The sequence below is a fragment of the Trematomus bernacchii genome, unplaced genomic scaffold (assembly GCF_902827165.1).
Source record: "Trematomus bernacchii unplaced genomic scaffold, fTreBer1.1, whole genome shotgun sequence".
NCBI lineage: Eukaryota > Metazoa > Chordata > Actinopteri > Perciformes > Nototheniidae > Trematomus > Trematomus bernacchii.
The window spans coordinates 348,559-372,093 of NW_022987564.1; the positions used below are offsets into that span (position 1 = coordinate 348,559).

General features: G+C 40.6%; 1 protein-coding gene, 1 long non-coding RNA gene and 5 other non-coding genes across 8 annotated transcripts in view; all 7 read right to left on the bottom strand.

Annotated features, from left to right (window-relative positions):
* The window catches only part of LOC117477566 (nucleolar protein 56-like), a 30,881-nt gene extending 25,642 nt beyond the window's left edge, over positions 1–5,239 (bottom strand). The window contains exons 1-6 of one of the 2 annotated variants that reach the window (XM_034124259.1): positions 4,987–5,239; positions 4,669–4,818; positions 4,448–4,566; positions 3,497–3,605; positions 3,218–3,288; positions 2,701–2,978 (exon numbers count right to left, since the gene is read on the bottom strand). In XM_034124259.1, coding sequence (XP_033980150.1) covers positions 2,843–2,978; positions 3,218–3,288; positions 3,497–3,605; positions 4,448–4,566; positions 4,669–4,818; positions 4,987–5,034 — 633 coding nt within the window. In that variant the 5' untranslated portion in view covers positions 5,035–5,239 and the 3' untranslated portion in view covers positions 2,701–2,842. Of the gene's footprint in view, positions 1–2,700; positions 2,979–3,217; positions 3,289–3,496; positions 3,606–4,447; positions 4,567–4,668; positions 4,819–4,986 lie in introns of those variants that run through there. The other variant, XR_004555355.1, reaches the window with a different exon arrangement.
* On the bottom strand, positions 2,732–2,808 carry LOC117478500. Its single transcript, XR_004555464.1, has one exon. It is a non-coding gene; the product is annotated as a small nucleolar RNA SNORD83 (small nucleolar RNA).
* LOC117478512 lies at positions 3,359–3,426 on the bottom strand. Its single transcript, XR_004555475.1, has one exon. It is a non-coding gene; the product is annotated as a small nucleolar RNA SNORD57 (small nucleolar RNA).
* On the bottom strand, positions 4,218–4,338 carry LOC117478461. The gene has a single exon (XR_004555426.1). It is a non-coding gene; the product is annotated as a small nucleolar RNA SNORA26 (small nucleolar RNA).
* Positions 5,240–11,903: 6,664 nt separating the features above from the next.
* LOC117478478 lies at positions 11,904–11,974 on the bottom strand. The gene has a single exon (XR_004555442.1). It is a non-coding gene; the product is annotated as a small nucleolar RNA SNORD99 (small nucleolar RNA).
* A 1,983-nt stretch (positions 11,975–13,957) lies between these two features.
* Positions 13,958–19,104, bottom strand: LOC117477542. The gene is made up of 4 exons (XR_004555352.1): positions 18,954–19,104; positions 18,615–18,783; positions 14,298–14,425; positions 13,958–14,105 (listed from the first exon to the last, which is right to left on the bottom strand). It is a non-coding gene; the product is annotated as an uncharacterized LOC117477542 (long non-coding RNA).
* LOC117478469 lies at positions 18,408–18,528 on the bottom strand. The gene has a single exon (XR_004555433.1). It is a non-coding gene; the product is annotated as a small nucleolar RNA SNORA26 (small nucleolar RNA).
* Positions 19,105–23,535: the final 4,431 nt, after the last annotated feature.

Below are 23,535 nucleotides of genomic sequence, written 5' to 3' on the forward strand. Positions count from 1 at the left end.
CCTCTAGGTAAAGTACGGTTAATGTATTATATTATTGAAGGAGAATTTGTCCGGGGCTATGCAACACATGCATTCAAAAGGCTTTCCTCAGTTGTGCAGGGTTACATGGAGGTTGTCAGCACAGGAAATCAGTGGATTGACAGATTGATACATCATTACAACTGAGGACACAAATGCAGCCCAAAAAAGGAAATTATCTTGCCTTCAGAAATTGCACTGATGTTCTCCAGAGCACCCTGCGCCGACTTGAAGGGGAAGAAGGCAGCGAGGCTCACCACCATGCTGTTAAACTTGGCAATACTAAGCACACTGGCTTCAACCTGGAAAAAAACAAAGATAATGTTACTACCTGTGATCCAGTCAGAAAATATCAATTGTCACATTAAAAGGCGCGGAGGAAAGACAAACCTGAAGCAGCAGCATGCCGAACACGTGGTTCTCATGTGATGTGTTAAGCTAACCTTAAGTTTAGCAATTATACCCTAGCATCATCATATCTTTAGGTGTTTCATTGCATAATAAGGCAGCGCAATGTTTGGTAAAATACAACTACATTAACATGCCATTATAGCGATTAACTTAAGCTAACTGAACCACGTGATAACAGCTACTAAGCTACATAAGCTAACGTTAGCTCGTTGGTTTCAGCACATGTCAGCCAGTAATTGACATGATAAAATACTTAATATTTTCAGTTCACTATAAGCTAAATATAGCAACTACACACTTTTGTGACATTAAATAAGATTATTTTAAATGTACCGGAGGTTATGCTCTTCTTTGTCCTTTGGAAGGCTTGAAGCAGAAAGAGACTGAAGGAGGGTCCTGTCCGTTTATATAGAATATAATCTGATGAACGTAAAACAATGAAGCTCAACAGATAGTTCTATCTACCGCACAGTCTGTGTTGGGAAATCCCCCCTATAGGACTCTTGGTTGGATAGAGTCCACAGACAGGCAAGGACACTGTTTTGGAGCGCCACTTTACTGTGCTGTCTGTTCATGTAGAACGGGCCAATAGTCGTCATCACATCCTGTTTGGTAGAAAGGAATAAATGGCTTTTAATATCACCAGTCCAGATAATACATATTTTATGTTATATATATATATACACACACACTTCCACATGTCCCCTGGACAATCGGAAATGACTTTTAAAGTCTGAAGGACTGTACTGTGGGACCACTTCTTCCACAAATTGTTGGACCTTGGGAACGGATCTAAGGAAGGCAGACACAGCAGCAGATGAGCATAAATCATTAGACCTATTCAACATTTAGTGTTTTGCAGTTGTTGCCATAACTGCTGCTGCAGGCCTATATTATCTTCACTTGATTTGTTTTATTCTTGTATCTTTGTACTACTATCTTGCTTGCTTTCTATATCTTTAGTAAAGTAGCTTTTATCTTATCCCATTAGGAAAAAAGACTAATAGTGTCATAATTTTTGCACAATTTGTGATCTGTAGAGTAAAGTAATCAGTCCGGATAATCGATCATACTTTTTAATTTATACTGATGCAGCCAGTGGTAGGCCTAGATACATGTAGTAGCCTACAATGGATTTTGTCTTTTTACTTGTGTATTTTTTGTCTATCTTTGTTACCTGCCTAGGTACTACGGATGTAAATTAGCACGTTTGCTCAAAAGCATTTACATTTTTTATTTTACGTATTTTATACTGCTGTTCATTAAAATGGTATGTCCCTATCAAATAAAAATATACGTAATTACCTCCGCAGACGGTGTTCATCATGGCCTTCTCCATATAAATAAATAAATGTGGGATTTCTATTGCATCCACAACGAAGAACGCCAACGCAATTTCTGCCATTGCAAACCGAGTCAAGCCGACTCCGAGCTGTCCGACTTCAGGCAAGCTTTTTGAGACCTCCCCCGGCTGCAATCGGCTATTCTCGTCTACTTTCGAGGCGAGCCGCAGCTCATCAACACATAACTTTAACACCACAGAACAGGTAAAAAGGAAACAGATCGTACCTTGGGGCCCAGCCCCTACTTTCGAGGGTAGGTGTCTCTCTCCATGATGACCCTCTTGATCTCAGCGACCCCGCCGTGGTCCCGGGTGGAGATCACCACCGTGGTCATCAGAGCCACACCTGCACACAGACGGTGTTATTATTATAACCCTGGGCAGGTGAGGTAATTAGAGTCCTCATCAGCGTTTCCGCCATGGGGGCGTCTTGCCGTCATTTGACGCCCTTATTCAGCTCGGGACGCCCTGAACTCGAGCCGAGGGCGTCCAAACATTTTAATAATTCGAGAGAAGATCGAGTTTTTATCGCTTGAAATAACAAATAGGAAAAAGGACATCCCTCTGTTGGAGAGGCAAAGGAGTCTGGTGGGATTCTTTTCGGAGTATTGAAGATCGTTTCCCCGACATCGGCGGTGCCTGCTACAGCACAACACGGAACGTGCGCGATTTGGACGCGATGAGCGGTGCTAGTGGAGCACGCGCGTGAACACCAGAGCCTCGCAGCGGCGAAACTGAGGCTCCGTGGTAAACTGTGGTAACATGAAGAGCCGCTTGGGAGCCGAAACAGCCGGCGCTTTAAGAGAGCCGAGCCAAATGATCCGGCTCACTAACGTAAAAAGACAGTATCTATAAGGGACGGCTCAAGTCAAAATTCAAGCACCCGCCCCCCCCCCCGCTCTCGGGGTGGACGCCCTCTCAGCCCTGGTCTGGCGGAAACACTGGTCCTCATTAACGAGCAGCCATCAGACTAGGGTGATAGATGAGAGGTCCTCACGGCCCGGAGGCTGCGGCATCTATACATGTCATCATGTGGCTCTCACACACAGAGACAGAGACACCTCTGCTCCGTTATCTTCGACCACAGCAACCTCCACGTCTTTTTCCCTGGGGTTTCCTCGGCTCCGTTCTGTGCAGCAGGGGCTTCCTCTGCCTCGACCTCCATCTCCTCGGCCGCTGGCTTTGTGTCTGCGTCTCCATTTTCTGCCTGTAAGACAGTAAAAAGGTTAATAACTATATTCATGTTTACTCCAAGCCCTCAATGTATATACATCCTGCTCTATGTGGATGCAATGTCTGACTCACTTCAGTGATCGGGTCCATTATTTGGGACCAGCCAATGGTTCAGAGTCATGATAATTTAGCATGTCGTACACAGAGAGGACCATGTGAGGGTCAAATCTCAAATCAAAACATGAGAGTCCTGAAACTACAACCACTGCTTACCTCAGCTTCACCGTTGGTCTCGCCAGCGTCGTCTTTTCACGCTTCTTGCGTTTCCGCTTGATCTCAGTAGCCTAGGACAAAAAAATTATTAAATGGTTGCAAACTGGCTTGTTTGGTTCATCATTTCTACATCCTAATGCTGCGTCAGGCTCATTAAATCATTTTAAACCCCCACAGTAGGGTCAGGACAAAGCTTGTCATCATCCACAGCATTTACAGACTGAACTTTTTATAGGACACATTTGATCCATGGGTAAAGAGCTTCTTTTCTGCACTCACCTCTTTCACAGCTTCTTTCATGAAATCCAGATTCTTGCGTGGCACGTCGCCCGTCTCATAGAAAGACAAGCGCTCTTCCACCTGTCCGCGCAGCTTGTCCCCGTACACACTTGCAAGCAAAGACATTCAATAATAAATCACAAATTGTTAAGATAACAGTAGTTTAGCAACCTAGTGGCTTTGCTCAGAATAAAGCTTATCACCACCAACCCGAAGGATGACTACTGTTGACGAAAAATGTGAACATCATTGTAATAATGCCACAGAGCGTGAAACTCAAAAGGAAATTCAACAAGGCCGTGCCACTTACACATTACTTATTTGAAATAAATTGGCTCAACGAGCTTTTAACATTACATTTAATTGTTGGAGATCAATTCCTCAATTAGCTTAATGTTAGTTCCTTTGTTTTTGTCCAACTAGTTCATCAGATGTTCTACCTCAGACTGTGGGGGTGCATTGGGGGAGAGGGATCACTCTGGGGGAGAGGGATCACTCTGGGGGAGAGGGATCACTCTGGGGGAGAGGGATCACTCTGGGGGAGAGGGATCACTCTGGGGGAGACCTTAGCCCTCTCCAGTCACCCTGCTCGGTTCCTGCCCTGCCATCACTGTAGCCACTTTATTCCCCAGCAGGGAGGGGGGGGTGCCCCAGTACCTGAACAGGGCCTTGTTAGACTGCCGGCATGGGAGATCAGACTAGCTCCAACCAAAGTCATTGCATTTGTTTCTCCCGACAGGATCCGCAGAGAGGACGGTGTTCCTTCACTACAGGTTAATGAGAGATTCAATTTGCCCCCCTGTGTTAATCACCAAGGATATGTATTAGTCCAGGGTGGGCAAATAGGGGGCATGGTGTGTTTTTACATTTTAAATGCATGTGACGTGCACAGATGCCAACGTAGTAAAGATGAAATTAAACTCTGGCATGGCGACTATTGGAGGTTCGTACTTCAACCAAATGGCTCGATCTACTACGATCCTGGTCCCGTTCTCCTGTAGCAGCTCCGCGTCTCCACATTCTAAAACACGGAGTCCCTCCACCTTGATTTTTTTTGTCATGGAAAGAAGCTACAGAACATAAACATACAATTTAGTCATTGTTGCCAGATGTTTAGTAAAATACTAGCCATATACGGCGCATGAGTAAAACACCTTGAGTACTTTACTCACCTCTACCTCCGTGAAGGCTGTGGAGTGGAAGGAGAAACCGTGGTTCGGGGCATTTTTGCCACGCAGATGGCTCACCAGGATCAACATGCCATCTGTTATGGGAACCAGATTGGACTCCCTCCAGAGGCAAACCTGGATCTCCCCCTCATCCTGCAAAAACAGAACGGGCTACATAAGTAGTGCTTAGTCACAGGTACAATGTGATTTAGGCAGACACTTCCCAGAGCATTTCAATTGCACTTGAGTGATAAAATAAATGTTGTTTTTTTTTTACAGAGTATAAATCAGTTGTTGGACATCATTTCCACTTTTCCCTACCTCTTTTAGTGTCACATTCCTGAGTGGGACTGGTAGTTCTGAGCCCATCTGATGTTTTATAATTGGCTCAATCTAAATGTTGCAGGTAAAGGGGGAAAACATATATATTATGCACATGTCTCTGGAATTGTAACTTATACAATGTTTCTTTGGTGTAATAACATGTATGTTTCTATGTAAACCTTAATACACTATATTCTAGTTGAGTATGTAGGCCTCAGTGCTTTGTGTGCAATTACAACTTGACCTTTTGTTTTTGTTTCACAGTTGTCTGTGCAACACAGGATGATATTTTCAAAGCACTTCATGGTAAGTTAAATTATTACTTTCAATAATGTTCCAAAACTTTGAATTCTTAAAGAAATGTATTTTTTTCTCAGGGAAAACATATTTCCCAAAAACATGGTTTACACCTTATGATCATTGATTTGTTTTACACCAGGAACAGGGAAACATAATGTAGTTCCTATATTTACAGTAGTACACTGCATATATAAATAACCATCAGTAATGTGGATGTAATAAATAAGTTGGTAAATAATAGTAAAGCTAAAACATTCTGGCAAGTTTACAAAACGAAATTAATCTACACTTAATATTAAGAATTCCAAAGTCCAAGACAATATCTAGTCTTATATCAAAGACATTGCCCAGCTACTCTCTACTTACATGTCGAGTGGGTGACCAACCTCCGATGCAAGATTTGGGGGTCTTAAGATGGCTAATGGGAGCTTTTTTCCACACATTTAATGAAGAACTTGCACTAGGGTCTGGGAGTACCTCCATCACTTGGTCCACATCGTCTCCCGTGCTCAGCATCTCTGTGGTGAGCATTCTCAGGGTGATGGCAGCAGCGTCCTTTTTCGCAACCTTCTTGCTTGACGCCTCTGCGACAGGAAACCGCCTCCCATTCAGCAGCACCTGCATGCTGAATCTGCCACAGGGGAGGAACATTTACAAAGATTAGACACAGTGATTCGTCAATACATGATTCATTGAGCAGATACAATTTTTCCTCCTAAGACCTATACAAATAAATTGTCATTGTTAATTGGCAACATCATGTGTCTTCATTAAAGCTGGTATATTTTCCACAGACTTTGAATCGATAAATTAGTCAGCAGGTGCTTTACAGAAAGTAAGAAATGTGAGGTTTACATGCAACTATTTAGGTATGTTTAATAAGAGATGCACTGGAAACTAAGTTTTTGACCTGCTGTGACTTGATGAATGTTACAGATACAATGACATTGACAAATACATTGTATTTAAAGTGAATTGTTCAATACCTGATCTATAAACAGCACCCTGGATTCATTCCTAGCTAGGTTTTAATATTACAACATGACTGAAAAGAGAATGATGATACATATTATTTTTTGTGACAAACCTTGGGTTGTGACAGGGTCCCGACTGGTTGACGAGCTGGAACTCACAATTGTGTTGCAGATGCGCAGGGCCTACTCCATTAGGCTGCTGATGGGGTTCTTCAGAAATACCTCCTACAGTTTGGCCAGGTTCTGGGGAGGTGGAGCAGCCAGATTAATAAAATCAGGGTAGACCTCCAAGGCTGGTAACCTCAACTCAATACATCAAGTAAACAGACATTTCACATCATCCAAGGACAAAGTGTAGTTTACATGCAAGCCCTAACATTTGTTTCCAGTAAACATTATGCTCCAGCCCCACCTAGTGTCAGCAGAAAGTATTACAAATAATGATTACAAAAAATAAAAATATATAAAATATATTTTAAGATCATGGTTAATCATCTGATTCGTCTGTACATTGCTGTTTTAGTCTGTGTTCTTCTAATTAGTGTCTACAGTGTGTGCCTATTGAGCTGTTTAGAGCCATGTGGGACAAAACCTGATCATGCCCCTCCCTCTCACTGTCTAAGTGAACGGTGACTGTAAAAACTACACTGCGCATGCTCAGAGTATTTTCCTATTTAATGTGTGTGGCAAAAAAATAATGACCATCGGGGCACTGAGCTGCCATCCCCACCATACGTCATCTCACATAATTCAGAGCCGATTGGCTGTAAGTACGTGTGCCGCGAAAAGTGTGGTGTGTGAAGAGGAGACGAGAGAGCTGCAGTGACGCGTCCTAAAACCCGGAAGTAAGCTGCGCGTGGCTTCCCTCCACAAAAAAGCAATGAGATTTCTCCATAGGATTTTAGAAAATAGCTCGAAATAAGATCTGTGGGAAACGTACCCGTTAGATAAATGCACGTTTTGTTCAGCCGGATAACATCCACATGTCTACCCTACTTTTATAATTTTTGAATCATAAATCTATCGATTAGATTTATGATAGACTTTTGAAACTACAAGAAGATAAGGAGGACTTTTACAAAAAAGTAAGACATTTTTGTGCAGAAGGATAGACAAATGGACTTCATCTTCAAGTCAAGGTAAGACCGCAATTTTATTGAAAATGGGATCTTACTAAGAGAGAACAATTCAATATTTAAATGATAACATTACATTGCTTGGGTATCCTTTTGTTGAACTGTCTGTTTAAAATTAATCGAAGCATCAGACAAAAAAAAGCTTTTGAAAATAATATTATATTTTGGTTTAGGTCAAAATATAATATTTGTAAACCTGAAGAGTCAGTACCAGTGCCTCGCCAGCCATGAACCTCACTGCACGTCACTGCAGAAGCTTATATATAGACATCTAAGTTTTTTGTGCCCCACCACTTTTGTACATATAAGAACGCCACTGATAATAAGGCAGCGCAATGTTTGGTAAAATACAACTACATTAACATGCCATTAACTTAAGACTGATTCTATAATTTAGGGTGCATTTCACATCAACAAAACAGTACAAAGAAAGTGTTCTTTCTCAATAGAACAATCAGTGGTTCAAGTTAGTATATTCCTCAGTGTAACATATCCACTAGTTGCAAAGCTTAAACATTTTTATTTTAAGGGAAAGGATGTTTTCACTACTCAGTTTGTCAACTATGTTACGGACAAACTTGATGTCATTACAATCATTTGATTAAGTCCTGCACTTCAAGTAAAATCAAATTTGAAAGGCTCTTGAGTCTATTCTACCATATATCCAAAGATTTTTTAAAGTTTAAAAAATAATTGTATTAAAGTTTTGTTTTTTCATGCGATATGTTCAGCACTGTCATTAAGGATAGGGATATTTTGTATAATAAAACTACCATACAGGTCATTTTGATAGTTTTAAGAGATGTCATGTAAAACTCCAACCTGTGTAGATATACATTATACTATAAAGGATATCAGAAGCACTATTTTAGATATTTTAAATTTGAAAAAAATGAGGTGCAACATAGTTGACAATGAAAGTCAAACATTTGACACAAATAACATAGTTGACTGGACACATTATTAACCATCAGCACGATGTTCATTTCAAGGCAGAAGTGCAAAATTCCATTGATAATGATGTGTAATGACGTCTACATGTCATACAAATTGTCAACTAGGTTACCTGTCAACTAAGTTACTCCAGTTATTACAGTACTGGGTAACTTAATTGACAATTTCCCTATTTTGACCCATCATTTCAATGGTAGGCCTTGCCTGGATGACCACATGTCATTTTCTTGAACAGGTTAACATCACATTTGAACATATAATTGAATTAAAATCATTAAACAATTGTAAACCATAACAATGTACGTAACATTGTTGATGGTCAATTAATATACTCATTGACAATGTGCTATTATACATAACATATTGTAAAAAGTTAGAGGACAATCACCACAATGTGTTCAAAATGTCTGCCAAAGAGGAACATGGCATCATGTGATGCTGGTGACATGGTATTGGGACAAACCATTTTTGAGTTAAAGGGGGGAGTTCTGTTAGTAACATAGTTGACAGAACTTTTGCGGACATTCATATATTAAGATATTTAAATTATTTAAAGGACGAAATCAATTACAAATATGTCATTATTCTTTAGTATTTAGACTTTTGAAATAAATGAATAATTTTTTTAATTTACTTTAATGGTTTTTATTCATTATTTTGAAACCAAGACACCCTCAACTGAAAAACGGACATAGCAAAAACTGACAAAGAACATCATGACACATTTCAAGCTAAATAAAGCATAGGATGCACATAATGTTTGTGTGATATTATAACATGCTTTCCAATAATAGGCAAAATATGATATTTTTGAAGACAATAGTTAGAATAATTATAATCAATGGACATCAAAGGACATGGAATGTACCCTAAATTGTAGAATTACTCTTAAGATAACTGAACCACGTGATAACAGCTACTAAGCTACGTAAGCTAACGTTAGCTCGTTGGTTTCAGCATGTCAGTCAGTAATTGTCTTGACATGATAAAATACTTATTTTCAGTTCACTATAAGCTAAATATAACAACTATACACTTTTGTGACATTAAATACGAATATTTGTATCTTACCGGAGGTTATGCTCTTCTTTGTCCTTCGGAAGGCTTGAAGCAGACAGAGACTGAAGGGAGGGTCCTGTCCGTTTATATAGAATATAATCTGATGAACGTAAAACAATGAAGCTCAACCTTTATATATACAGTCTATGAGCTCAACAGATAGAGTCATACAGGTTGAAGCTAAACTAACAACCAATCACATGACGGTGTTTTCCTCCTCAGAACATCGACTCAGCCAATCTGGAGCCGGTGAAAAACCACGAGGCTGTTTTCAATAACGTATCAAGATTATTACCATCACCTGTGTGTCTCCTCTGTCCTCAGTGGGTTCCTCGAGGGTTCGGTTGTCTGTTATTTGTTATATTTTTAACACTAGATGGCGCAGTGGGGCAACAGCATAGCATTGATGTCCCTGGTACAGGTGTGTGATATGGGACTGGGAAGAACAAACTGTTTTCTGACCGTGTCGCCGAGCACAAAATATACAAAATAAAATGGTATTGAAAGCAAAAAACTTCGTCGTCAATGGAGATTACACTCGTCCTACTAAATCACCCAGTTTAGCAAATCCCTCTGTGATATTGAGTGGCAATAGTCACCACATTTAGGACAATGAATATATGGCAATCTACAGTGAATTATATTTTAAAATGGAGAGCCGTGCAGACGTGTGCAAAATGCAGAGAGCTTAGCCTGAACATGGCTCACAGTATTAAAAACAAGATGTTGTTCACATGATGTACATTAATGTAATGTTATTATGGGGTGGATACCAGTCACTGTCAGTGGGAGTCCTGGGCCTTGTTGGACACTTGAGCTTTTGCTTTAGAATAAGCATTTTCAAACTGGTTTATAAATTGGGAAAGAAATATGTGGACAGTCATTAATACTTACCCTTATCTTATCATTCATTGCTTTAATAAAAAACAGATTTCATGGCTTCTTCTGCTTTCTTCTTAGACGCCAACTCCACTTAACTCGACCCAGACTCAAAGCATCCTGTGGTGAGTCTGTTGTTAAATTCAGGAAGGATATAAGTTCTATTTTTACCTGGAAATTGCATTAAATTCAGTTTGACCGTTTTGTAGGCACATTGAAGAATAAATGAGACTAAGGAAATAAAGTGATGTGCAGTAGAGCGATATTTATTTACTATGAGGGGGACATGTGCACCTGATGTAATAAAAATAACTGAATTATGCGCAAACATTTTGGTATTCGTGAAATGTTTTAAATTAAACCCTGAGGTTAAAGTAGAAGCCCTGGAGCTATAGGAGCTGCACACGGCTCTCATACAAGGATGGGTTAAATGTACAGACGTGGCCAAAAGTTTTGAGAATGACACAAATACTGCAGCATGTTATGAAGAGTGATTTGCAATTTATTTCAACATCCCTCTTTGCTATGAAAATGAACTTAATCCTGAAAAAGGAGGGAGGTTCAATTGTTGTGAAGAAGGCTTCAGGGCGCCCAAGAAAGTCCAGCAAGCACTAGGACCGTCTCCTAAAGTTGATCAGGAGCAGGATCGGAGCACCAGCAGAGCACCGTTTGATCAGGAATAGCAGCCGGTGTGAGAGCATCTGCACACAGTGAGGAGAAGACTTTGGAGGATGGCCTAGTTTCAAGAAGGGGAGCAACGAAGCCCTCTCTCCAGGAAAAACATCAGACACTGATATTCTACAAAAGGTATACAGGGATTGGACAGTTGAGGAGTGGGGTAACGTCATTTTATCTGACGAATCCCCTTTCAGATTGTGTGGGAAGTCCAAAAGAAAGCTTGTCCGGAGAACAAAAGTTAACGCTACCATCACTCCTGTGTCATTCCAACAGTAAAGCATCCTGAAACCATTCATGTGTGGGGTTGCCACTGTATTTAAAACTATTTGGCATTGCAATGACAAAGTAACAGGAAATCACTCTTAAAAGTTTAGTATTAGTCAATGACCACATTACCTGTGCTTCAGTTTGATATTTAAGCTAGACATGATAGTGGGATATAAAGGACAATTTCAACCAGATTTTTCAAAAATAACACATGCATTTTTTCATTAAAAACAAGCCCTCAGTATGTGCTGTGTCTGGAAGTATTTTATCATTTTTAATGTTATGTATTAACTTGGTGAACTAAGCATCCAATGCTTGTTGCACCATAAGTGTTGTGAAACATTCATCACAAACTCTAAATGTCCTTCACATGTGTAAATACAAGAATATCAATAAAGGGATTCTCAAAATTGTTCTGTGTAAGATGTTTATTTCAACAATTGTTTCGGAGAGAAACCGTTCAGCTGCACAGTTTGTAAGAAATCCTTTACAGAGAACTCTGACGGTACTCGTATAGCACTTTGTCCAGTCGCTACGACTCTCAGAGCTTTACATCCTCCTGTCCTCCTTCACCATCTTGCTGCTGCCTTCAACGCACTGCACCTGAGAATACAAAGAAACTACATTTAGTGAAATTCAAACACTTTTTCTAAGGTCATTATTTAAGAGCTAATCTCAGTCCCATATCCGCGAGTTTCATCCAACAGTCCTCTTGTTTTAAATTCATCATAGATCAGGAATTTATGAAATGATGCAGACAAATCTCCTTAAATACCTCATGTTACATGGAGCCTCTGCATCCCAAGGACATCGGATTAGATCTCATGGGCAGATTGATGCCTGCAGGAAGAGAACAGCATTAAAACTAGAGAATGCAATTCCTGAAGAAATTGCTAGTGGGAATGCTTTATGCTGAAAAGCTGACGCTAAACTGCTATGCTGAAATGTAATGTGTAAGAAGAGAGTGAAGAATTTAGATTGAGATGCTACATGAACACTGGGGGCTTGAATGTGTGATGAGAAGAAAAGAAAGTAAAAAGGCTTGGAAAAGCAGCAGAATATTTGAAATGCAAACTTTTGAACTAACTTGATGGCGAATGATCTGTCGCCATGCCAACGGCATTTGATGCCTACGGCATTTGATGACATCTCATAATACGCTTAGATGCGTTGATGGCTGTGTTACCAATTAACTATGGACAATCATGCGATTAATCGCGATTAAATATTTTAATCGACTGACAGCCCTAATATATATATTATGCACATCTCTCTGGAATTGTAACTTATACAATGTTTCTTTGGTGTAATAACATGTATGTTTCTATGTAAACCTTAATACACTATATTCTAGTTGAGTATGTAGGCCTCAGTGCTTTGTGTGCAATTACAACTTGACCTTTTGTTTCACAGTTGTCTGTGCAACATAGGATGATATTTTCAAAGCACTTCATGGTAAATTACATTATATCAATGTTTTAAAATTGTTGATGTATGATGTTACTTGCTTAAAACATTGTAAATCTGAGTATAACGTCCCTCGTTGATGAACCCTTGAGCTGTCACCAATTGCTCAATCCCTGTGGTCAGATCCAGAATTGGCACCAGGGTGGAGGGAGGTGTCAGGAGGGCCTTGCCTTCCTCCTCCAAATGGCCTGGAGCGGGGCACACATGTATATGGCTGTGTTTTTTCTGCTGAGCATGGATTTGGCATGAGCAAATTTGGTATGACCAAATTTGCTCATGCCATAATTCCTTACAATGTAAGTTTGGCCCTCGTTTATTTGCTGGAGCAAATCTTCAAAAAAAACACATTTCTGTACAGTCTGCCCGTCTGTGACCGCAGCTGTTCGGTTTCGATAAACCTGTGTGGCCTTGGCACCCTCTCCATCGAACTCCCACCTTTGTACTTTTGTGGTGTCTTTCACCGCCAGAACCTTCACCTTAATTTATGGGAGCCTTTCATAAGGCTTAGTGGCCGTTCTAAAGGTTTTGGACAGAGACATTCTGAAAAAAACACAAGATAATAAGCAACGTATTAATGATTTCATAAAATACCAGAGACACCGTACTATTATTTCATGACATTTAGGTTGAGATTTTAGTTGTTCAATTAAAATATACATATGGGACGTGCATTAAATGCATAGTAAAACTGTTTATCATCCTGATAATCAACTACTCTAGTATAATATTGTAAGCCAACATTCAGGTACGATAGGGGCGCAGTGCATATTTCACGTTGGCTTATAGCCTGCTATTAAACGTAACAAAGGAAGTACTTCCGTATCCGGCATATCTACGCCCACGCGACGAGGAAAGCGCTATGATAGTTATGTGTTATGTTAGGAACGGCTTTCCTCAGTTGTTCAGGGTTACATGGAGGTTGTCAGCACAGGAAATCAGTGGATTGACAGATTGATACATCATTACAACTGAGGACACCCATAAGAAATTATTGAGTGAACTTTTTTTACACAAATTGTCTTCGAGTCAAGTTGCATTATTATTGTTGGAGGTCAGTGCCTCAATTAGTTTAATGTTAGTTCCTGTGTTTTAGTCCAACTAGTTCATCAGATGTTCTACCTCAGACTGTGGGGGTGCATTGGGGGAGAGGGATCACTCTGGAGGAGACCTTAGCCCTCTCCAGTCACCCTGCTCCGTTCCTGCCCCGCCCTGCCATCACTGTAGCCACTTTATTCCCCAGCAGGGAGGGGGGGGTGCCCCAGTACCTGAACAGGGCCTTGTTATGGCGCAGTTCCACTACAGCGCGGAGCTCGCTTTAAGCGTGCCGTGTCGTGCCCGTTTTTGGTTGCGCTTCCACTAGGCCTAGTTCCGGCCCGGCCTAGTGGAAAAAGCGAGCTCCAACCTGAAGAAGAAAAGGGCATTAGCTTCAATGATCAACAGAACTTTGGGGGAGGTACCATGAGAAATGGAATACTCAGGAGGACCATCAGGACCGGAAGTATCAACACAGATTCAGGGGATTGACAGATTTGGTAAACACATCATTGGTCCTAGAGTAATTTATATACAGTGAACACATTGCACTTTAACTCACCACTTCTCAGATTAAATCTGGGGCCACTTGGGCCATCTTGCAGCGCAGGTACTCCTGCAGCCCGAGTGGATATTCAGCCAGAGCCACCACGCGAGTGGAGAATCTCTCAATGGGTGAGATGTCCATACCTGAAGGATAGATTAAGAAAATGTGTTAAGCAGAGGTTTACTACCATTGCATGAACCATGTTGTGCAGTGGGTTGAACTAGGGCTGTGCAATTAATCATATTTTAAATCGCAATTACGATTTTGTCCTGCCACAATTACAAAAAAACGATTATTTTGCTTTGCTAGGTTGTGACAGTGCACTGCAACATATTTGATCTAATTTATTTTTATTTATCATATTTATGTTTAGTGGCTTGTGGAAGTGCGCTCAAATATTTGTTGATCTTGTTTATTGGTATTTAACATTTATTTTGGTTTTTCAGTTGAACTATACGTTCAGGGTAAACAGTTAAAAAGATACAGTTCAAATTATTATTTGTATTTGTTTTAAAGGGCCATGTCATGCTTTTCCGGTTATTACCCGTCCCCTTGTGTGTTGAAGGTTTTTCTGCATGTAAACGGTCTGCAGAGTCACAAACCCTCAAAGAACACCCTGTAGCGAGTACAACTCTAATGGCGCATTTCCACTACACGGTCGGCCTCGGCCACACTCGGTACGGCTTGGCCGCGTTGGGCCGACTCACTTCATGCTGCGCTTCCATTACAGTTTAGGAACTGGGGTAGTTACTATAGTAACGCAGTGTAGGCGGAGCCGTGACGTCATCTTCAATGAGAAATCCAGAAACACAACACAGCCGTTAGCTGTTAGCACTCAGAGCTCACAGCTCCTTATATATGTTCAGAAACTCGACAAAAGTTAAACAAGTACAAACCACAGACTGCCTGTGTCATGGTGAATACAGTCGCTGCTTTATTTATGTCTGTATAGGCCGTTGTTGTGAGTGTGGACGGTCGGGGCATATACTGCGTTAGCTTAGCCAATCTCCATCTAGAAAAACACGAATTTTAAAAGGTTTTTCGCCTGCCGTCTGTCTGCAGACTTGACAAAGCATTAATTCATGGTTTTTACTAACCGGTATCAGTATGTTGTTACTTCGGCATCATTTTGAAACGTGTATTACAATTAAATCACGGTCAAATATGTCCATCTTGTTGTAGTTCTAGCCCTCTTGCCAGCGCTCCTCTCTCTAGTTTAGCATACTCAGCCCGACTCAGCCCTGTTTGTTGGCCCCGATAGAACCACAATTTTCTAGGGCCAGAAAAGAGGTGAAAAAGTGGCCCCGCGCCGTGCCGGTAATTGGCCTAGTGGAAGCACAACCAAAAAAGGGGACGGCACGCTTAAAGCGAGCTCCGCGCTGCAGTGGAACTGCGCCATAACACAGTCTATGCTGCCCCAAAACGCCTCGTTGGAGATTTCTCATTTTCCATCGTTTACTTCCTGGGTACTGTGACGTGTGAATACACCCTCTGCCAGCATTTCACGAAACAAAGCTTCACAAACCTTTCAGCGATTCATGCCGGATATGTACAGCGTAGGGCACTGAAGAACGATGCTGTTCCTACTTTGTTTGGACCAGCGGGAGATTCGGGTACACAACCTGTAAGTATTCATTGTTGTTTGTGTATTTATGATGTTTAAAACAAACAAGGTATCTACCACGACTGTTGAAATGGGTAAACGTTTTTCGGGCTGCTAAGCCATTGACACAGTGCTAACTGGGCTAACTAAGTTGCTAGCGTTTCCATATATCAACTCGAATGTCAGCAGATGGCCTTACATGTATCTCATAGCAGGAGAATGTCTGCATTCACACACGAAATACTCAGACAGTATACTCCGGGTGATTTACCGTACGGTCAGTCACGAAACTTAATTACATTATAGTTGGCGTTCCTAGCGTGTATGCTACCGAGCTAAAAAAGAAGGCTACCAAGAGCTAGACATGAGTTTGCTAGGGAAAACATTGTTTTTATGCCAGCTACAATGAATGACCGAACGTAGCATACTACCCGTATAAGATTGCAATTGTAAACATGTTCTTGCTAGCCTAATATGAACCACGAGCTGTTGTCAGGGATGCAAAAGGTGACAAGGATCCGAGCCCCCCAACCCCACGGAATATCGGCTTTAAAATGAGGAATAACAGGATGTTATCAGTCAGAACAACTAAAGCAGCAGTGTTAATAACAGAAACGCCAAAGAGTCACATCCAATAGAAATATATAAAAGCATTTATTTTTAATTGTGTAGCAGTCAGTTTATAATTTTGGCAGCACTGTTGAGCATTTTGAAAATGTATTTTCATGCCTCTGTGCAAGGCTTAGTCTTTCTATCTTTATAGCCACTGGTGTAAAGTAACTAAGTTCATAAACTCAACAAGTACTATACTTGGGTACAATTTTGAGATACTTGTACTTTATGTATTTCAATGTTTTGCTACTTTGTTCTTCTACTCCTCTACAGTTCAGAGGTAAATGGTGTACTTTTCCTCCACTACATGTATTTAATACCTTTAGTTACTTTACAGATGTGGATGAATGATGTGAAATATAATCCAGTGTTAAATCAGACTTTAGTTCCACCTGGAGTAAATTCACAAGCTCCCCTGCAGTATACAAAGTCATTCAAACTAGCTGCACCTTTACCAGCTTTGAGAACACTTTCATGATCAATCATTATAAAACATATATATTATTCTGAAATGGACCAATCTGCTACTTTTACTGTTGCTACTTTCACTATATTTTGATGATAATACTTTTGTACTTTTATTTGAGGAACATTTTGATTGCAGGATTGTTCCTACACTCTGGTACTTCTACTTTTACTCAAACCTGAGTACTTATACTTTTACTCAAGTACAAGACCTGAGTACACATATATGTTGATTTTGTACATTTCTAAAAATAAAGTTTGATGGAAATACTTAATAGCCTTTCTTCCCTGAATTATTTGCTCCTATAACATATCATTCATATATAGCAAACCATGATTTGATTTTTCATCAAACACAGTAGTAGTTCATTATAGGTAAGAATAACTTACTCTTCTTCCGTTCTACGCCTCAAAGGTCCATAATCTAATCTGTAAATAGTATGGAGGTTCTGCAGGGTGTATGGTTGAGACAGTTTGGCTCTAGTCCTGGGTGGTGTACCATGCACATAATAGGTGCTGGGACTTGGTTCATTCGTGTTACAACCTATAGGAAGGTAAGATATTTGTAACATAACGCGTTTAGCAATTAAACCAACTATGGCAAGGTTTACAAAATAAACATTCAATTACTAAGGAAGAAATAAAAAGTCTATTGACTTGACAAATATGTATGGTGTATATCTTGGCATATAATGTTGTGTGCTACTGTTGGTGTTTTCAGCTAGCTGGCTACATAATGTTGTAACTGTCAGCTAGGCTACCTTTTCTTATTTCTTTGCAACAGACGTGTTCCACTTCGGTAGGCATCATGGCGCAGTTTCCAAAAGTGCACCTAAATAACAACAGTTGTAGGTACAGTTCGGTTAGTTAGCGGACAAACTTGTTACTGTGATGAAGATACATGATGCAGTTCTATCATCTGAAATGTAAGAGCGATACTAAATAAAAACGTTCCACTGTGAAACCGTCTGCTCTAGTTTGGGACGGTGGATCAGGTCTATCACGTTGGTCTGTCTCACTTTCAGGATCGGACTCCGGTTCAAACATATACGGCTGTACCGACGCCATTGTAAAACTGATGTTCCGCTCGGAGCCGAAAATTGCACTGTGTTGGACATGGGCGGAGCCCAGTCTCTGGTGGTTGACCAATCGGAGCACACTGGGCTCACAGGAGGGGGGGGCAGGAGCTCCAACAAGCCGTTTAGGACAGAGTGAATACACATACTATACAGAGATGCTGTATGAGAAACCAATGTGAGTTTGGAAAATTGCACAATATAAATCTATTTTAGTATACCTCAACAATGGAAATATTGTTTCCAAATTGTTTCAAATAGCCATGACATGGGAACTTTAAGCAGAGGTTTACTACCATTGCATGAACCATGTTGTGCAGTAGGTTGAACACAACCAAAGAGATTTCACTGATAAGTCATTGCATTTGTGTTTGTTTCTCCCGACAGGATCCGCAGAGCGGACGGTGTGCCTTTACTACAGGTTTATGAGAGATTTTATTTGCCCCCCTGTGTTAATCACCAAGGACATTTATTAGTCCAGGGTGGGCAAATAGGGGCATGGTGTGTGTTTAAGTTTTAAATGCATGTGACGTGCACAGATGCCAACGTAGTAAAGATTAAATGAAGTTTGCGTACCCATGGAGGAACAGGATGCTTCCAGGATGGCCTGAGCCTTGGTGCCGTCCATCACCACGGCCTCCATGCTCTGCGGACGATTCTGACCAGCTCTGGGAAGTGGTATCCAGCTGTGCCTTGGAGGCAGCCAGGCCGGTGAGACCCTTCACCAGCGAGTGGAAGTGCAGACCTACAGGACAGACAACAGATTAGATGTGTTGAGTTCAGTGGAAGAGTGGCAGAACAGCATGTGACCAGCGCCTGTTCAGATTTTCAGTATGAACCTTCATGAGTTTCAGGGTTAAAAAAAAATGACATCACAACAGGAGTAAAAAACTGAGACAGGAAAATGATCCTCACTTCTGCTCATCTCTGCCACCACCTCTCCAGTCTGGATGGACACGGTAAACTCTTCTTGTAAAGATTCTCCGACCTTGGAATCTGAAACCCCCAACACGGCTTTCTTCTTCGCAGAGAGGGGCAGGTTTGTCTCTAGGAACAACTTCAGGTCACCATGAACCACACCTGCAAGGGAAGGAGGAAGATTACTTATTGGTCTGTAGAGACTTGGTTCAAATTACTCTTGAAACCTGCAGAAGAGCCATTTGAAAGATGCAACACATCATACATGGATCTGCCAGAAGAATCCTTTATTGTTCAGTTTATGATGGGCTACTGCTAATATGTGAAGGTTAACAATTGATTTGGTTTAAACCAGGGGCGTCGCCTGGACCTGGAAACATTCGGGGCTTAGCCCACAGTGGCGGTGTAGGTACCAGAATCTGTTCGGGGTTCGTTATGCTTACCAATGACGTCACGTATTGGCTGTACAGCAAACAAAGAGGACATTTTACACGGCCAAATTCTGCAAATAATATTAAAAAAAATAAAACAATCGACAGTACTGTAAACATATGTAAATAACCCAATTTGTGTTCTGTGAAACTGAAAAGGATATTACATTGTTTTTTGTTACTTTTGTTGCAGTTGTACGTCTTAAATGTAATTTAGGTTAACTTCCTGTGCTTTTATTTTGAAGGCGAGTTTAGGCTGTTGACAGGAAGTTGTTGCTATGGAAACAACATGACGGAGAAAAAAGTAATATCTTCTACATATAAAGACGTAGAAAGTAAAGAATAACGTGGCCTACCAGATCCGTTACAATGAAGGCTCGATAATCAGCTTGCGGCATATAGGTGTGTCGTGTGTGTGTAACAGGGTTATCAAGGTTGGTATAAAATCCTTGATAAATCGGAGAATTACGCCATCTGGTGTCACAAACAAACGTGTGCCTGCATTAGCTTTGTTAGGCATAAAGTGCCTCTGGATGCTTCTCTAAATCGAGCTTGTACCACTCATAACAGCAGCACCATCATAACTTTGAGCAACACATTTAAGATGTCCTATTCCATGTTTGTCAAGTAGCTGCTCTATTGTGTCAGTAATGGTTTTAGCATCAAATGCTGCAAGCTGAGAAAGTCCAAGGAACCTTTCTTTCACTGAGCCTTGTGGACTTACATATCGCACACAATGCAAGCTGCTCTGTGTGATTATCCCTTGCTTCATCCACCATTACCGAGTACATTTTTGCCTCTTTAATCTCAGAGATTATCCTTGCCATTACAACGTCAGCGGTGCTTTCAATCATATCATTCTGTGATGAGGGTGAGAGATAGGTCACACATGAAGGTGGCTTATATGTTTGCAGAAAATGATCAAAGTTTTCAAGAAGCTTCATGCATTCCATAAAATTACCCTCGTTATCACTCTCTCCTGCTTCGTTGTGCCCTCTAAAAGCAATCCCTTGCTTCCCAAGAAAGGCCGTTACTGCTGCTACGCGTTTCAGATCCTCCCTACGATCCTGAATCTCACTGACATTTGCAGCATGTAGCTGCTCTGTGATGTCCCCATGGACGTGGGTGGCTTTAAAGCTCTTCCAAAGAATAGTTGAGGCCTTGTGGATCAGTCAATCAGTTTCCAGCTCTGTCAAATAAATGAATTTCAAGATACACAAATTTGTCTTCATTAAAATGAGTGTCACCACTGTCACAAAATATAATACTAACCAATTGAAAAGTTAAATTTACATTGGAAACCTCTTGTAGATATCACTGTTAGAGTAGTTATCTGCCAATAGGACAGAATCATTCCTATACAAATGCAGTTTGAGTAATTCACTTAACACTTTAATATAGTAATTTTCACTTACTCTAATAGTCATCTTTCTGCATTCAAAACTAAGGAAAGCTGTACAATTTGACATGATAATGAGGAAAAAAGGCCTCCGACAATGCAGATCATTTTTTTATCATGAATTTTAAGATGGGTCAAGGCTTAATATTTGGGAGCAGAGTGTCCCTTGCCCCCCTTTCAGGAGCCACACTGGATTAGCTTTGATCTGAAATCTCTGTATATAAAAAGCTTGTTAGCTGGCTGTCCATCTCATAATGTTCACACAGAAACTAGCTGTCAATAGGAATATCATTCAGAAGAATTATAATTTCATGCAAAAATCTGTCACAAAAAGAGGTTGCACATTTAAATTCAGGTGTTGTTATGGCAACGTCAGTGGCCAAACAGCCACATTTACTGCTGCAAATACGTTCAAACATGCTGTCGACACAAAGCAGTGGCAACTATGCCACCATTTCAGCTGACTTTTTCAGAAATACTGTCACATAACATCCATATATTTCAGTGCTAGGTTGATGCTTAGCTAAGCTAACTATGAAACACTTTCACTGACAGGACTCAGGATCAACTGTGTACTGTAAGGTAGCTTCTATCTTCATGCAAGTCAACATTTCCCAGAGAGCTTTCTTTTAAATCACCAGGTAACGCTAAAAAAACACAACATTTAGATTGTATGACCAAGTGTTTATTTAATATCTCTGGCTAGCTATAGCTACTTGCTAACGGTTTAGCTTACCCCGCGATTCAAAGTAACGTCAACGTAGCTGTAATTTATGCTTTGCTTACATGTTCGCTTACTGGTGGTGTCTTTCCTCTGTTGCATTCACTGAACACGGGAAATTACAATTATGCCGTCCTCTAGGTAAAGTACGGTTAATGTATTATTGAAGGAGAATTTGTCCGGGGCTAAAGAAAAAACATCCGGAAAATAGCTGAAAATGTCAGAACACATGCATTCAAAAGGCTTTCCTCAGTTGTGCAGGGTTACATGGAGGTTGTCAGCACAGGAAATCAGTGGATTGACAGATTGATACATCATTACAACTGAGGACACAAATGCAGCCAAAAAAAGGAAATGATCTTGCCTTCAGAAATTGCACTGATGTTCTCCAGAGCACCCTGCGCCGACTTGAAGGGGAAGAAGGCAGCGAGGCTCACCACCATGCTGTTAAACTTGGCAATGCTCAGCACACTGGCTTCAACCTGGAAAAAAACAAAGATAATGTTACTACCTGTGATCCAGTCAGAAAATATCAATTGTAACATTAAAAGGCGCGGAGGAAAGACAAACCTGAAGCAGCAGCATGCCGAACACGTGGTTCTCATGTGATGTGTTAAGCTAACCTTAAATTTAGCAATTATACCCTAGCATCATCATATCTTCAGGTGTTTCATTGCATAATAAGGCAACGCAATGTTTGGTAAAATACAACTACATTAACATGCCATTATAGCTATTAACTTAAGCTAACTGCACCACGTGATAACAGCTACTAAACTACATAAGCTAACGTTAGCTCGTTGGTTTCAGCACATGTCAGCCAGTAATTGACATGATAAAATACTTAATATTTTCAGTTCACTATAAGCTAAATAAAGCAACTACACACTTTTGTGACATTAAATAAGATTATTTTAAGTTTACCGGAGGTTATGCTCTTCTTTGTCCTTTGGAAGGCTTGAAGCAGAAAGAGACTGAAGGAGGGTCCTGTCCGTTTATATAGAATATAATCTGATGAACGTAAAACAATGAAGCTCAACAGATAGAGTCATACAGGTTGAAGCTAAACTAACAACCAATCACATGACGGTGTTTTCCTCCTCAGAACATCGACTCAGCCAATGTGGAGCCGGTGAAATACCACGAGGCTGTTTTCAATAACGTATCAAGATTATTACCATCACCTGTGTGTCTCCTCTGTCCTCAGTGGGTTCCTCGAGGGTTCGGTTGTCTGTTATTGGTTATATTTTGAACACTAGATGGCGCAGTGGGGCAACAGCATAGCATCGATGTCCCTGGTACAGGTGTGTGATATGGGACTGGGAAGAATAAACTGTTTTCTGACCGTGTCGCCGAGCACAAAATATACAAAATAAAATGGTATTGAAAGCAAAAAACTTCGTCGTCAAAGGAGATCACACTCGTCCTACTAAATCACCCAGTTTAGCAAATCCCTCTGTGATATTGAGTGGCAATAGTCACCACATTTAAGACAGTGAATATATGGCAATCTACACTGAATTATATTTTAAAATGGAGAGCTGTGCAGACATGTGTGCAAAATGCAGAGAGCTTAGCATGAACATGGCTCACACAAGATGTTGTTCACATGATGTGCATTAATGTAATGTTATTATGGGGTGGATACCAGTCACTGTCAGTGGGGGTCCTGGCCTTGTTGGTGAAATGAAGTCCATTTATTGAACCAATATGAAGACACTTGAGCTTTTGCCTTAGAATAATAAGCATTTTCAAACTGGTTTATAAATTGGGAAAGAAATATTTGGACAGTTATTAATACTTACCCTTATCTTATCATTCATTGCTTTTATAAAAAACAGATTTCATGTCTTCTTCTGCTTTCTTCTTAGACGCCAACTCCACTGAATTCGACCCAGACTCAAAGCATCCTGTGGTGAGTCTGTTGTTAAATTCAGGAGTGAAATACGTTTTGTTTTTACCTGGAAAGTGCATTAAATTCAGATTACCATTCTGATCTCACCGCTGCCTCCTTCCTTCAGTTTGACA